The sequence below is a fragment of the Stylophora pistillata genome, chromosome 10 (genome assembly GCF_964205215.1).
Source record: "Stylophora pistillata chromosome 10, jaStyPist1.2, whole genome shotgun sequence".
Lineage (NCBI taxonomy): Eukaryota > Metazoa > Cnidaria > Anthozoa > Scleractinia > Pocilloporidae > Stylophora > Stylophora pistillata.
This window is the reverse complement of record NC_142528.1, coordinates 19,818,301-19,834,149: the sequence shown is the minus strand read 5'-3', so window position 1 is coordinate 19,834,149 and position 15,849 is coordinate 19,818,301. Positions and strand designations below refer to the sequence as shown.

Sequence of the window (15,849 nt, the reverse complement as noted above, 5' to 3'; positions counted from 1 at the left end):
CACACCACTCTTAAACAGAAGGTTAAAGGGTCCTCATGATTGACTCAAGAGGTCAAACAGAAGATGAAACTGAGAGATGGTTTACTAATAAAACCTTGTAGGACTAACTGTGAATCTGCCTGGTCTCCTTGCAAGCAGCCTAACAGAGGGACACACCTTATCAAATGCAAGAGCAAATATCAGCAGGATATTCTTAGAGGCAGTGCCACCTCTCCTGATAAATTCTGGACTGCCATGAAAAAGCTGTACCCCAATTAAGGTACATGTACGCTCAAAGGAAGGATAAGCATTTAAGATAAGCAGTTAAGTCAACTGGGAGCCTACTAGTCAATATCTCACTGCTTGAACACATAGCTCATATTTTAAGTCCTTAATGAACACAACAAATCCATTACTTTTCTATTGTCTTGATTTAGCGTTTCAGAATAAGTGGGCATTTTTTAGTAAGAATAAAGACTTCTGCCACATCTTTCAAGGCCCATTCTAAACTCGTACCCTAGTGTTGGTTACGCGAAAACACCAAAATTTTTCTGTTATACACTTAAACTTAGATATTTAGACCTTGACAAGTAACCCCAATCTAGTAAAAAATACTCTCACAAAAAAAAAAAAAAAAAAAAAAAAAATAGGGATATCAAATACATCAAACTTCAGGAAAGTGAAGTTAACACTCTGGCCAACTTTCCTTCCCAATCACGGTTCTGAACCCTGAAACAACTACAACTGTAATCCTGACGGTTGCTACTTCCTCACAACTAGCCACTGTTAATTGAACAAACCTCCTAAGGTTCCCTAATAAAAAGCAAATACTGATACACTGTTCATTAACCACTATTTAAAAATAAGATTCCCAAGGACATACTTGTGGATTGATAGCCATTCTTCCATAGGTGTAAATATCTTTGGCAAACTTGGAACCTTACAGCAAAGCAGAAATTAAGCATTAAATTCATTCTTACAAATCTTGTTATTTTGATATGAGTTTCATTAAGGGGCGAATAGGATAGTTCAGATAGTAATCATTGGTCCTTTCCAGGAAGAATACAACATCAAATGTAGACCAAAAATGGGAACCATTGTTCACTGTTCAGTAGTGTCCCAGGATGCATATTAGAGCATGGGCACTTGTTCAAGCAAATAAGATGTGCTAATTACTATTAATATCGAATTCAGACTACTATGTTTGGGCAACACAGCTTATTGATGCTGGTACTAGAGACAAATTAACTAAAACAGTATGGGTGGTGTGGGCGGGAAAGTGCTGACTTGCTCAAAACTGGCTGAGCAATTAGAGCCATCTGAGACCCGGTACACTGAAACAATTAAGAATTACTGGTCAGGGAGGGTGCTTTCTAGGGTAATTACCAATCATCAGTGTGGGTGATCATTGTACCATTACTATTAATGTCAAACACATGCTACTATGTTTGGGAAACACAGTTTCTTGACACTGGCACTAGAGATACATAAATTAAATTAGAGCCATCTGAGACCCGGTACACTGAAACAATTAAGAATTACTGGTCAGGGAGGGTGCTTTCTAGGGTAATTACCAATCATCACTGTGGGTGATCATTGTACCATTACTATTAATGTCAAACACATGCTACTATGTTTGGGAAACACAGTTTCTTGACACTGGCACTAGAGATACATAAATTAAAATGCCCAAGCCCCAAACATAGTGGTATGTGGTTGCAAGGAAGATTAAACAATATCAATGTAAACGTAGTAGTATGCGGTTGAGAGGAAGATAAAACAATATCAATGTAAAAGTTACAATGACTTAAAATGCGAGATAATAATAATTCAATGGGTAATGATGACTAAACAATATCAGAAATAACGTTACCCATTCAAGCAGCTGCCACCTCTTTTTGTTTATCAGACATTTCAAGATATATTAACAGCCACTACATCAGTCACCTTGAGCCTTTCAAGTTTTCAAGTTTCAAGTTTATTAGGTCTTCCAAATCAATTACTTACAATAAACACCACCTGCAAATAGCGAGCTAATCTAGGCGGGCGATGTTAAGGACAAACAAACAAGAATTACTAATTGAAGGCGTTAAAAAAGTCGATTTTGAATACAGTATTTTGTCAAAAGAGGAAAAAAAAGTGATACAAAGTGAAGAAAAATATTATAATTTATGATTGAATTGTAATTAAGATGCCTTTTTATTTCAGAAATAAGAGTGCTAGTGTCAGCATAACTGTCCAGAGTTTCTAGAGTTTCAAAGAGTAATGCTTGAATTTTCTTTTTGACCACGTGCTTTGGTAGTTTTTGATAGCTTTTGGGAATGTTGTTCCAAATTTTAGCACCAACAATGGAAAAAGAGTTTTTATGATGATTGAGCTTAGAATGATTAATATAGTAGTTACCAGAAGATGATGAGTGAGTATTATACTGATGTATGTCTTGTGTAGAAGTAAATAGATTACAGATATTTTGAGGTGCAGAGTTAGCAGTTATATCAAACATTAAGATTGATGAAAGTTTGAAGTACACCATTGAGATTGGCAGAATGTTAGATTGGGCAAAATATGGAATTGCATGCATTCTGAAAGTCAGAAAATTGATGAGGTGAACGGCTCTCTTTTGGAGTAAAAGAATTTTTTCTAAATGAATTAATTCAGATGGTATTTGGGCTTTGTAGTGTTTAGACATTTCGTTACTGTTATATAAAGTTATTGGTGTGCTAAGAATTGGGGTACTGTAACATGGCGTGCTCGCTGGTGTAAATTAAAGAAACCGTTGAGTTTATCTGCATTTATCTGGGTATTAACAGGCCATCATTACAGGCTTCAAAAGCAAAAGTTGTGCCCCTGTGCTTAAAACTATGTTGAGAGTAGCTGGAGGATTCTAGACCAATAGCACTAAGAACCCTAGTGATAAAAGAGCAAATATGTGCATAGGTTCTATGGTGGATAGAACCAGCTGACCGAACTGACAATAAAGGCATGTGCTGAAGTACCTGGTGAATATTGTGAAAATGGGTTTTTGCCTTCACAAATAAATGGACAGATGGGGAACAACCCGATAAACTTCTCTTGGGAAAAGGTTTTCCTAGGGGCACTCGCTGGCTGCACGAAGGTTGGGATCTATTATGGCTGTTAACTATCCTTGAAACAATGACTAACAACTACAAAGTTGGCTCCAACATAGATTTACTCTGTAAGCACTCCTGAGCTGACTGGTTTTTACACCTGGCTTGACCAAAGAATGCTCTACAAACCAGCTCTATTTAAGGTGGCTGGTACCAGTTTTCATCTTTTTGATGGTTTGTAACTTTGAAAGAATACAGTCAACAAAAAGACTGACCAAGGCCAGTTGAACACTTTTACAGGGTTGAATTATATAATTAAAAATAGGTGTCATTTCATCACTAGCAGTTTCCATGGCAATGCTATCATAGGCTTATTCAGACGCATTTTTAGCATGTGGCTTAAATAATTCGAAAACTAACCCAGTGACCCCATGTTTTTTTTTAGTGATTGCTTTTGACACTTGAAAAGGAAATTGCACAAAGATTTTAAAAAAATTATACGGAGCGGAATTTCAGAAAATCTAGAAAAAAGGCAATTTTCACATCTTGCAAATTTCCTTCCGTAAAATTTTCTAGTTTTTTTTTTTCTGATGATTCCTTTCGATGTTATTATGATATTGGAACAATAAAAAGAAGGGGTCACCGGACTTGTTTTCATGCAATAGCTTTCGTGAGTTTAGCAATTTCCACGCGCGTTCTCGCGCATTTAAAAATCTGGATTCTATAAGATCGACATTTGCTCATGATCTGTTATGGCTACCGCTGAAAATTGTGTGTGATCGTGCAAGCGCCTACGCTCTGATGTTTACATAGGTAAATTCGCCTTTACAGCTAAGAAAATCATTAAACAGCTGTCAAAGACAGCCTCCCAGGCACATCTTAAAAGTCCTACACACGACTTCTGGCTACATCATATTATTTTCCTTTAAGTTTCAAAGTCTTCTTTCACTTCAGGTAGATTATCCTTCACTTGAGTTCTTCTTTTTTCGCCGTCACAAGCTTTCAAATCGGTTGAATATTTCTTTTAGATATGAAGTGAAGCAACCTTTACTTCTCCAAAAATCGTCTTCTTTACCTTAGTTTCTATCTCCTGCATTCACAGCGGCTGCTAAACACATCAAATACAAGCTCTTAGGTAAACTTCTCACAAAAGTAGAAAAAATTCCACGCGCTACCATCTTTGTTTTGAATTTTCATCTTTTGATCTCGCGCTTCTTTCACACGTTTCTCTCGTGCACGTCACACAAGAGTGACCTGTTCCCCGCACGAGGATGGTACCAGTTTCCTCGCGCGGGGAACAGGTCACTCTTGCGTGACGCGCGCGAGAGAAACGTGCGAAAGAAGCGCGAGATCAAAAGATGAAAATTCAAAACAAAGATGGCAGCGCGTGGAATTTTTTCTACTTTTGTGAGAAGTTTACCTAAGAGCTTGTATTTGATGTGTTGAGCGGCCACTGTGAATGCAGGAGATAGAAACTAAGATAAAGAAGACGATTTTTGGAGAAGTAAAGGTTGCTTCACTTCACATTTATAAGAAATATTCAACAGATATGAAATCTTGCGACGGCAAAAAAAGAAGAACTCAAGTGAAGGATAATATACCTGAAGTGGAAGAAGACTTTGAAACTTAAAGGAAAATAATATGATGTAGCCAGAAGTCGTGTGTAGGATTTTTAAGATGAGCCCGGGAGGCTATCTTTGACAGCTGTTTAATGATTTTCTTAATTAACAGTAAACGTCGGTAAACATCAGATCGTAGGCGCGTGCACGAGCACACGCAATTGTCAGCAGTAGCTATAACAGATCATGAGCAAATGTCGATCTTATAGAATCCAGATTTTTAAATGTGCGAGAATGCACGTGGAAAGTGTTAAACTCACGAAAGCTATTGCATGAAAACAAGTCCGGTGACCCCTTCTTTTTATTGTTCCAATATGATAATAACGTCAAAAGGAATCATCAGAAAAAAAACTAGAAAATTCTACGGAAGGAAATTTACGATGTCTGAAAATTGCCTTTTACTAGATTTTCTGAAATTCCGCTCCTTATAATATTTTAAAAATCGTTATGCATTTTCCTTTTCTAGTGCCAAAAGCAATCACTGAAAAAAATCATGGGGTCACCAGGTTAGTTTTCGAATTCTTTAAGCCACAAGCTAAAAAATGCGTCTGAATAAGCCTATGAAAGCATTGCCATGGAAACTGCTAGTGATGAAATGACACCTATTTTTGGATAACCAATGATTATATAATTCAACCCCGTAAAAGTGTTCAACTGGCCTTGGTCAGTCTTTCTGTTGTATTCTTTCAAAGTTACAAACCATCAAAAAGACGAAAACCAGTACGAGCCACCTTAAGGTGTGATCAAAGCTGTGATCATTTGCTATCTGTCTGCATTTAAAACTATACTTTGAATGAAGAAGGGTGAAAAGAAGGGTCCTTAGGTAAAACTATAATAGGAGCCTGGCTGTATGCACAAGAAGTCTTATCCACTGCCTTGCATTTGACACTTTTAGCTAGCGACATTTTTACTCTTCACCAAAATTGAGGTGTCTAATTGAATGCAGTAGAAAAACATTTCTAAAAACACAACTCCACCCACTGCAACCCTTGAAGTCATAAGCAGGTAATAAAGCAAAAAAGGAGTTATGCAAAACAATGAAATGTCTCCAGACTTACCTTCAGAAACAGATTGTGTGAAGTTTGTAAGATAGGATGTCAGGCCTCTAAGGCATCCTGCTATGATGAGCATATCTGGCTTTTTTGTTTTTCTTGTCATCTGCAAACATGATTGATTCAACTCAAAGAGACTTTCTCAAATATCTCTCGTATTAATTTTTATTCATCTCAGGTTTAAATGCCCTGTATCCGTTATTGCACAAAGTCAGGGTCAAATCTGAGGAATAAAAGTTAAAATTAATTTTTATCGATCACTTGATAGGAAAGGAATAGAAAGTCAAGTAAGCAAGCATGGGATACTTGCTAATGTGTAGAAATCAGTTGTATTTGGAAACCAACTCTGCATTAATTATTAGAAAAGTTTCACAGGTGAGCAGAACCTAAAAGAGTATAAGCTATAAGCTATGTAAATTTTTTGGTTTGTAACATATGTACCTTTATTCAATGTAAAAATTAATAAAAAAAATAAAGCAGCTGGCTTTGACAACACCCACAACTATTCACAGGCAGTGCAACAAGAAAATGTAGTATCTCGCAAATTCCTTACTTGCATGGGGATAAGGTTCTGAAAGTACACAGATACAGAAAGAAAAATAAAGTTGTTCAATAGCCAAACAGAGAATAACAATTATTGTGATATGTTGTTATGGGCTTGGTGTGGAACAAGGAGGACTCTTAACTCTTTTATGGTAAATGTTTCATCCTCATTTTTTCAATAGACATAGAATTTGTTCCCAGTAAATACTTGCTATAATGGCTACACTGCATGCCTACTAGAGAGGCAAAGCCATAATGTTGTCCCATTGAGTGAGTGTAACAATAGAATCCGTACAATAGAATCTGTACGACTTCTTAGCCCGCAATGAAGTCTGCCAAGTTTTACTCAACTTCACAAGTCATTAAAAGATTTCTATTTGGCAAATTACAGACTTTCATTTTGTTTTGTTTCACAAAATTAATTACAGTAAACCGTGCCATGTAACGATAGAATCCCAATCTTGACCTAGTTTTGACCTGATGTTTCCAGGTGCTACTTATTGTTTTGTTTTGTTTGTTTGTTTGTTCGTTTTTTTTTCGAGTTTCTTTGTAGTTTGACATTTGCACTTGATACACAGACTCATTTTGTGATTTCTGGATTTTAGCTATTTACACCTTCTGTTTTCAGTTCTTTCCATGACAATAAAGAAGACAGCAGAAAGTGATAAACATCACACAATCATTCCAGGATTGTGCATGATTCAAACCAGAAGTTTTCCATGCAGAAATATCTTAAAACTTGGCGGAGAATATTTTTTCACTTGGAGACAAGTATTCTGCAACACTCCTTTCTAGCACCATTATACAACCTCTAGTTCTTTACAAGCTACAAAAATTGTGTTGTACCAGTAGCCACATGCAGTCTTAGACTGCCAATTTTTTTTTTTTTTTTTCAGTTCTTAGCCTGACACCATAAAGGATATATAACCATCTCAAAATAACTTCAGAGTGGCATCACCGCCATGTAACTGAGAAAAGACTTTTCCTTGCTGAAATATCTAAATAGGTTTGATCTACACATTGTGGCTTTGAATGAAATTGTACTTATTGGAAAAGAGAATTATACCATTTTAATCAATGACATGTGCTCAAAAGAGCCACTGAATTTGCAATGCAAGCAAGGTCTGGAATATGATACCTTGAGTTTAACAGGGTGACCATTTTCAATGAAATGATGCAACAGGGGAATGGCACAACATCCTATGTTGCAGAATGTCTTGTTTTTGTGAAACAAGTCTCACAAAAATGGAATTGCAATGAATAGAAAAATAACTTATAATTAACAGGTAAAATTAAAATCAAATTTGAAAAGAAGCCTAGTTTAATAATTGTTGGGGCTTAGAGGATGGATCAATAGAGGAATGATGAGGTTCTTGAGCTACTGTAGCCTCCACAAGGTATCATATTACCATCATTAGTACTATTATTTTTATTACTATTATTAATATGGGTACTTGCTACCATTTAATTATTGGTTGAGTGTCAATTAGCCACTATATTCTCGAATCATCTTTGTCTTGCGGAACAAGGTACCCATAAGTATGCAGGACGCTACAGCAGTAGCCATATGAAGTCTTCACTGCTCATTTTTTATATTGTCAGCAACCATTTGTGAACATATAGATCTGTAACTTGTTGGTCTACTGTACACAAAGGTTGCTTACCCCACAAAATTTTATCTTTTTTTCATGCTCTTCTACTCTACAAGTTTAGCCTGGAAGACCTGGAATTGTCGTCCATTCACCATAACATGTTTATTGAGACCCATGGTGCCAATGGAAAATAGCTGTCAAATGGATAGAAACTCCAAGTTGACAAACCAATAATGTGCATCGCACTTACAAAAGATTTATCTGACAGTGCAAAGTCAAAACATATCCTGAAGTGATCAGCTCAGGAATGTGTATCATATGAAGTCCTCCCCATGCACCATACAAAATGGCCTTTGAGCCAAGTTAAGGGCTGAAAATATCATTTTCCAAGATATGCAAAAACTAAGGTGGTTTCAATGACAAAATAATTAGAATTTGCCAAGCCGTGATGCAGAAAAACACTGATATTGAGAGAGACAACATCTTTAGCCATTAAAATTCAAGCTAGCACCCTTCCAAACAACTCATCAGGTTTCTATGACAATCCAAGGAGTCCATTTCTACCTTTTGGTGGAAAGGAGGTTCTGTGAGAGGTAAGTCTCCTACCACAGAACACAAAGTTTTCAACATAAAGTCTAGCATGCTGATAATTAAAGCCACTGATCTTGGCAAAAAAGGCAATGTAATGTTGTGTTGGAAACATTAACCATTTCCAAGGTTCTATTGAAGGTGACATTCTGTTTAGTCAAAGGTTTTCAGTGTTAGTCATCAGAGTGTGCAAGATGTCATAAACCATTAATGCAGTAAATGGTTTGAACCTGGGGGTAACATGTGAAGGTGTAGTCTGATCGTCCGGGTGAGTGTAGTCCTGAGAAGGACTGTTGTCGGTGGTAGTGACTGACGTTTCGACAACCTGTGCGGAAGTCATCATCAGAGTCAAGTGAATGATTGTTGTCAGTAGAATGTTCTTATTCCAGTTCATGTGAAATGATCGGTTGGTTTTGCCGTGATGTTATTGGCTGTAAGACTCAAGTGACGTAAGTCGGTCGTCATTGGTCTGTTTCGATCTGTCGGTAAAGTTAGGTCGTTCTTTTTCGGTCGTTTGTGATGTTTATGTCGTGAATGAGTCGTTTGTATGGAGCGGGTAGTTGTTGACATCTGTTTAAGGGAGTCTGTTCTAAATTAGTAAACCAGCTTTCCAGAGTCAGTCATTGAAAATAGTCAGTGCTGTAGGTTAGGCATTGCGCACAGTCCCAGTCAATGTTGTGGTTGGTACGTCAATGGTGTTCAGCAATGTGATTGCTGACATCACCTTTCCTCGTCGCCCGTCTGTGTTCAGTCAGTCTTGTCGTGAGGTTTCTGCCAGTCTCAGCGATGTAGGAGGCTTGGCAGTCAGAACAATTGATCTTATAAATCGTTCCTTGTCTGTTCCTCGGTTCGTCTTTGTCTTTAACGTTGGTTAGTAACTGACGTAGTGTGGTGATGGGTTTGTGGGCGACGTGGATATTGAAGGGTAGTAAGATGCGCGAGATGTTTTCAGACATGCCTTTTATGTATGGTATGGTTGCTGTAGTCGTAGGGGTTGTGGTGTCGTTTGTTTTGGTAGTGGTAGTGGGTCGGTGAGTGTTTCGTCGGATGAAGTCATTGTTGTAGTTGTTCTTCGTAAAAACACGGTGAAGGTATTTGTTCTCGTCGGATAAGCTGTCTGTCGAGTCGCATACTAGTTGTGCGCGTCGTGTTATAGTTGTGATAGTTGTAGCTTTGTGTGATGTAGGGTTGTAGGATGACTCGTCTAGTAATCTGTCGGTGTGTGTCGGTATCCTGTAAACTGTCGTTCGTAATGAGTTGTCGTTGTGGCTTACCAGGCAATCTAGAAGAGGAAGTTTGCCATTTTCTTCGACTTCTCTGGTAAACTATATGTCAGTGTTTTGTTCATTAAGGTGGCAGTGGAATGTGTCAATTTCATCGTGTCGAACGGCAGTGAAGGTGTCGTCAACGTAACGTAACCAAAGCAGTATCGTTTGTCGGCAAGTCGAAAGGGCGCGTTGCTTGATGTTCTGCATCACAATTTCTGCTATAACAACAGAAACTGGAGACCCCATGGCAGTGCCGTGTAACTGTTTGTAGTGTTTACCGTTGTACTGAAAGTAAGTAGACGTTAGGCAAATGTTTAGCAAGTCTATAATGTCGTCTGTCGGTAGTGGTAGTGGGTCGGTAGATTGTCGGATTGCAGTCTCAGTGCATTGTAATGCCAATTGAAGTGGAATACTTGTGAACAGTGATTTCACATCAAATGACACTTAACCACAACATTGACTGGGACTCTGCGCAATGCCTAACCTACAGCACTGACTATTTTCAACAACTGACTCTGGAAAGCTGATTTACTAACTTAGAATAGACTCCCCTAAACAGATGTCAACAACTACCCGCTCCATACAAACGACTCATTCACGACATAAACATCACAAACGACCGAAAAAGAACGACCTAACTTTACCGACAGATCGAAACAGACCAATCACGACCGACTTACGTCACTTGAGTCTTACAGCCAATAACATCCCGGCAAAACCAACCGATCATTTCACACGAACTGGAATAAGAACATTCTACTGACAACAATCATTCACTTGACTCTGATGATGACTTCCGCACAGGTTGTCGAAACATCAGTCACTACCACCGACAACAGTCCTTCTCAGGACTACACTCACCCGGACGATCAGACTACACCTTCACATAAACCATTAATGTTTAACACTTTTGAGCAAACATATATCAACAAGAAGACAAAAAATATAACACAAAAGAAACGCAGTAAAATACCTCTAACTTCAGGACACTGACATAATGCTTAACAAGATGATCCGAATGGCTGATCACGCATTCAGGAAATACTTTTGCAATGGTCCCCAATAAGGAAAACAGCCAGTATTTAACTGGAAAAACAAACAAGAAAAGTATCTATGATAATTTCACTGCCTGGACTGAAGCAATCATAACAAACAAATGAGCTACAATTTAAATGTAGAGTATATATGAAAAGTTCTCCAGCAACTGTGACAAAATCAACTAGCTTTACAGATTACACACTTAGTTTTAGCGCAGACTAGTCTGTGGGGATGGTGGATCAATAGCCAAGTGATCTTGAGCTAAGGTACTAACCACCAAGAAAGCAATAAGATTTTATGTCACTAAGTTGAGAACAGCACTAGCAGTAACTCAAAAGTAGAAAATCAGCATGGCTCCATACCTAGGGAAGTTTCGTAACACACAAAATTAGAAAACTAAGTAGCCTGTGACCATGAGACCATAATAACAAGATGCTCTTTGAGCATACCCAGCCAGCTGCCCTAACAATACTGATGTTTATGGTGTATGTACACCACATCCTTGCTCTTGTTCAGAGGATATAAAATTGTTTCAGTAAAGCACACACACACGACTTGAACTGACCCAGTAAAAAGAAAGAAAAAGATAACAAAATCCTAGAAGGAATTCTAAATCTGCTTGCTTATTTCCTCCTTGCCTTTCACGAGTGGGTCAAACAAAACCCAATCAATGGTTGGTTTTCCTTTCAGTTTGTCACACCTGTGTGAAATACTGACTCTCCTCCCACCCCAGCTTTTTCAAAGGAAGCTTCTAAAATTTTGTTGCTCTTACATGTAAGATACTTTCTGGATATTACTAAGTACACAAAATAAAAAAGATTACACTAACATGGCTGTTAATCATAAAAAATTGAAGAGATTTGACAAACTAGAAAATTTAGGTATTTCCATCTTTTTCTATATGCCTTAATTTTCAATTGTCTATAAGAAAATTTGAATTCACAGAACTCAGAACTTTTTTCTAGTATTGTAATTTGTTTGAGATGTTAAGAATGATGTTCCTAACTACATTCCAGTAACATCCACCATGTTTGATACACCCCTTTCCTTTCATGCTTATAACATCCTCCTCTTTCAGGCTTACTGAGCTCAAATAGGTGTTTGTACAGTTCATTTTAAAACCAGCAAATAGCATACATATCTCAATTCAACCACGTTTTCACCTACTTTAGGTCTTATACATGTTTCTCCTGTGTTTACTGTAAAAGCCTCAGCCTAGTATAGGGTGTTTAGGTTGTTGCAGATCCCATCTAAAGGCAGGGTAATTGTCTGCTCTGTTACAAGTAGAATTTTATCACCCCTTCTAATTGTATCAGTAGAGAAAAACAAGTCCCTCCTATCTTTTGTGGATGGGTTACCAATCACAAACACAATTAAGAAGGGAAAAGCTCATGTAGCAATAAAAATAATTTTGCATTATATCACTTTAGCACAAGATCTAGAGTTAGTTTACCGGTAGATGAGTGTTTCACTGGTTGAATACAAGCTCCAAAATATCTTGTCTTAGTTAAAGCCATCCCATACTGTTTTTTTCCATTTATTGACAAGGAATTAATTAATTTTACATGCTAGGACACAACTCTATGGTAAATTTAATTTAATATTTATGATCATACATTCTACAATGGTGATCAGTTAGTTGGCTATTCAAAGTTATTAAATTTTAATGTAGTTGACTGTTTTAAACCTTACACCAACATGTAGGCAAGCTCAGTTGGGAATCTCAATATCTTCAACAATTGATTTTTTAGAAAAGATTAAACTAGCTTACAAAGACCAACAGGCCCATCCCCGTTTCTGCTTGACAGTTGGATCAAACTAGATTTAAAAAATTCCTCAAAGGATACTTATCAAAAATCTTAGGAACATCCAGCTTTTCCACAACAGAGGACTCTAGTTTAACATCTAAAATCTGTTGAGTGAATTAACTGTCATCAACACAAAATTATATAATTTTTACTAACTACAAAATTGCCTAAATTTCACCCCCTCCTCCCCCCTAAAAAAAAAAAGAAAGAAAAAAGGAAGGATTCCGGCTTTAAATTTCATCAAACCCTTTACAAAACCAACAATACAGCTGGGAAAGGTGAGGGTCTAAAAAGAGTCATTGTCATGGTGATCTCTTATCAATCTTATCCATCCCTAATTCACCCGTGTTCAAGGATATGCAATGGATACGCAAGATGTACTCTTTAAACCTTTAACTCCCATAGGTGATCAAGACAATTTCTCCTTACAGTATCAATACAATATCAAGTAGACAAGTGATGAGAATTAAGTATTAAAATATTAGTTTATCCAATACCAAATTCCCCAAAATAACATTATAAAAATTGTATGACAGACAACTAGTATAAGGAGAATAAATTATTGAATCTTGGGAGTGAAAGGGTTAAGATGTAGTTTTATTTTTTGAAACAGACATCAGAAGGGAAAATTTAACAACGTCTAAAAAATTTGTTCAATAACTTTTTTTTCTGAGGAATCATGACTGTTATGAGTTAAATTCCAAATAATTGCAACACTAGGCCGACATGTGTCAAACAGGTTTAGGCATGTCTCTTCTCAGCAGCAAACAACTTAATTCTGTACCAAGTAGACTATTACCAGAATGAAATAAAAATGTATGGAATGAAATCCTATTACTGGAATGAAATCTTATCAAAAAATCATTTCAAATGGAAAATCACAATCACTCTTAGCATTTTTACCTTTGGAAGGTAATATCTAGATGTTTGAGCTATTAAAAAGTGGTTAAATATTAATTTTATTGTTAGTCTAAGAGTAAGATCAAACATGATTTTATGTTCTTGGTAGATATGACATTTATACAGCTAAAACTATGGGTAAGGATTCAAAGTATTCCTTTTCAGAGTTATATAGTAACGCAGGTAAACATTCAGTGAAGCATTACCAATATAAAGCAACATTCTCAAAATTCCACTTGTGATTTCTTTCAATTTTTTCATTTCTTTTCCATTATATTAAGTTACCAAACTTGGCGTGCAGCTTATCTGCAAGTATGGCTTTCTCCGCCAGCATCTATGGCTACTGCATGTATATTAAAGTATTGTTTTGTGTTTTGTAATACACCAACTTTGAATTACAATTGACATCTAGCATAAACTAAATGCACCAAAACTAGCATACACTAAATGCAAGTCAATGGTATCACTGCACTCACTTTTTGACAACAATATTTGGATAGAGTAAATTCAGAGTAAAATGTACATGTATCACTGCTAACAATAGTCCTTCTCCAGTTTTGTCTGATTTCCTGGGCTCCTCTGAAAATGTTCAGAGCTTAAAGTGCCCCTGAGATCTAAATAATTTTCGTACATCATTTTTTTTTCATTTTCATGTTCTATGTGTCTCCTTCACTTACTCTTCTAAATTTCAGTCTAGACCAAGCACCAGAAATATCTTTTTTCATGCCGTTAAATTCGCGACCTTGCATGTTGGCTTGGTCTCACCCCACTTTTTTAAGAAGTAATTTGCCTTTTTCAAAGATGTATATGGGTAATAAGTTTCCTTCTTTTTCCTGACACTCAGAGTGAAAGCAATTCCTGATAGAGATGTGAAAGAGAGGCTATAGAGTACCAAGAAGTTCAAATTGAAATATTCAAATGAAATAATTTATTTCACTGAGAAATTATCACTGTGTTTATCATCACTTGGACATGTATGGCCACGTTGTTCAGAGATAAACATTTCATGTGTGCAAGAGTTATTTTTTAGGATGGGTGGGTTTTGGGGTGGTACAATTTGTTTCTAACTACCATTTTCATTTTTGTTTAAAAATAGAAGAAGGAATAACTCAAAACATTCCAACCAGTCTCTGTTTTCCAAATAGGCAAACATAAATGAGTTAAGATAAAAGGAATATCACATTTTAGAGCTTTTCTCATAGGCATGAAAGCATAAACTCTTAAATTGGTTTTTGCATGTCTATCTAGACATTGTCCTCTGCTTATGGAATACCAATAAAATGCAAGTTGCTTATCAGGAATTAACAAGTGAAAAGGTTAAGTTCAGCAGATACTAGTCAAAGCAGAAAATAAAAACAACCTAGTGATCTCTTCAATCTGTGCCAAATTAGAAACCAAAAAGGCAAAATTAACCATTTGTTGTGTGAGAAAAACACAACTCTACCAGTCATACTGTGGTAGTACTGTTGCTGAATCAGACAGCAAGTGTGCAGCTTCCTGATTTAACACAGTAAGGTTTCCTTCAAATATGGGCAGCTATTCTTTTCTACTACATTTACAAACCCCCTTGATTCCCCAGCATGGAAGGTGCAAGCATCAAAGACTTATGCTGTATTCTAATTAGTCCAAACTACAAACTCTAACTGATCTGATTGTTGTGAGCAGAATACCCAAGTTATAAATTTGATTGGTAAGAGCAACACACCCTAGCAATGTGAGTGGTACAAGACCCAATGTTTTCCACAACTATGTTTTACTTTTTATTCAATTTTTTCACAAAAAGATACATGTAACTCAAAAATGGCAGTATTCAAGGTCAAATTTCCAGCATGTTTAAAAATGGGAAAAGTGTAGTCAGGAGATGTCATGAGTTTTTTCACATCACTGATGAAGTCTTAAGCATTAGCCGAAATGTCTGTTTCAGAAATAACAACAGTCAGAGGCAACCAATTTCCATAAAACTCAAATTTCCAGCATATTTGAAGGGAATTCTCAGAATTGTTAATATGCTACTCTCCCAAATCTCGAGCATCAAAGTACTGAATGTTCTTTATGATTTTGGTGATAAAAATAAAAAATATAGCAAACTCTACTAAAGTATATAGTTCTCTCTTAATACCTAACATTTACAGCAGTATAATTACCTTAATTTAGAAAATCATGCCTAACAATCACTGTCATTACTACCATCATTATAGCAGTACCCCACCCGTAATAATAAGAAAAAAAATTGTTGCAGTAATTAATATCATTGAGTCATTGTTACACAGTAGTTGTTGTTATGCCATGGGTTGTACAGTACCTCTGCCATAAGAGGAAGTGTCTCTGCTTTAGCTTTATTACTGTGATCTTGGGAAAAAATTTTCAGACAAATATCCTGCAAAAGATGTAAAT

At 36.6% G+C, this 15,849-nt stretch overlaps 1 protein-coding gene across 5 annotated transcripts in view; it reads right to left on the bottom strand.

Moving 5' to 3' along the window:
• The window catches only part of LOC111320216 (DNA-dependent protein kinase catalytic subunit), a 214,034-nt gene that overhangs the window by 175,285 nt on the left and 22,900 nt on the right, over positions 1-15,849 (bottom strand). For all 5 annotated transcript variants that reach the window (XR_015992649.1, XM_088736607.1, XM_088736604.1 and 2 more), the window contains 6 exons: positions 15,758-15,832; positions 12,595-12,659; positions 12,201-12,244; positions 10,683-10,795; positions 5,725-5,824; positions 863-918 (listed from right to left, as the gene is read on the bottom strand). Coding sequence is in view for 4 of the 5 variants with exons in the window: in XM_088736607.1 (XP_088592733.1) it covers positions 863-918; positions 5,725-5,824; positions 10,683-10,795; positions 12,201-12,244; positions 12,595-12,659; positions 15,758-15,832 (453 nt within the window). In the remaining variant the exon portion in view is untranslated. The remainder of the gene's footprint in view (positions 1-862; positions 919-5,724; positions 5,825-10,682; positions 10,796-12,200; positions 12,245-12,594; positions 12,660-15,757; positions 15,833-15,849) is intronic.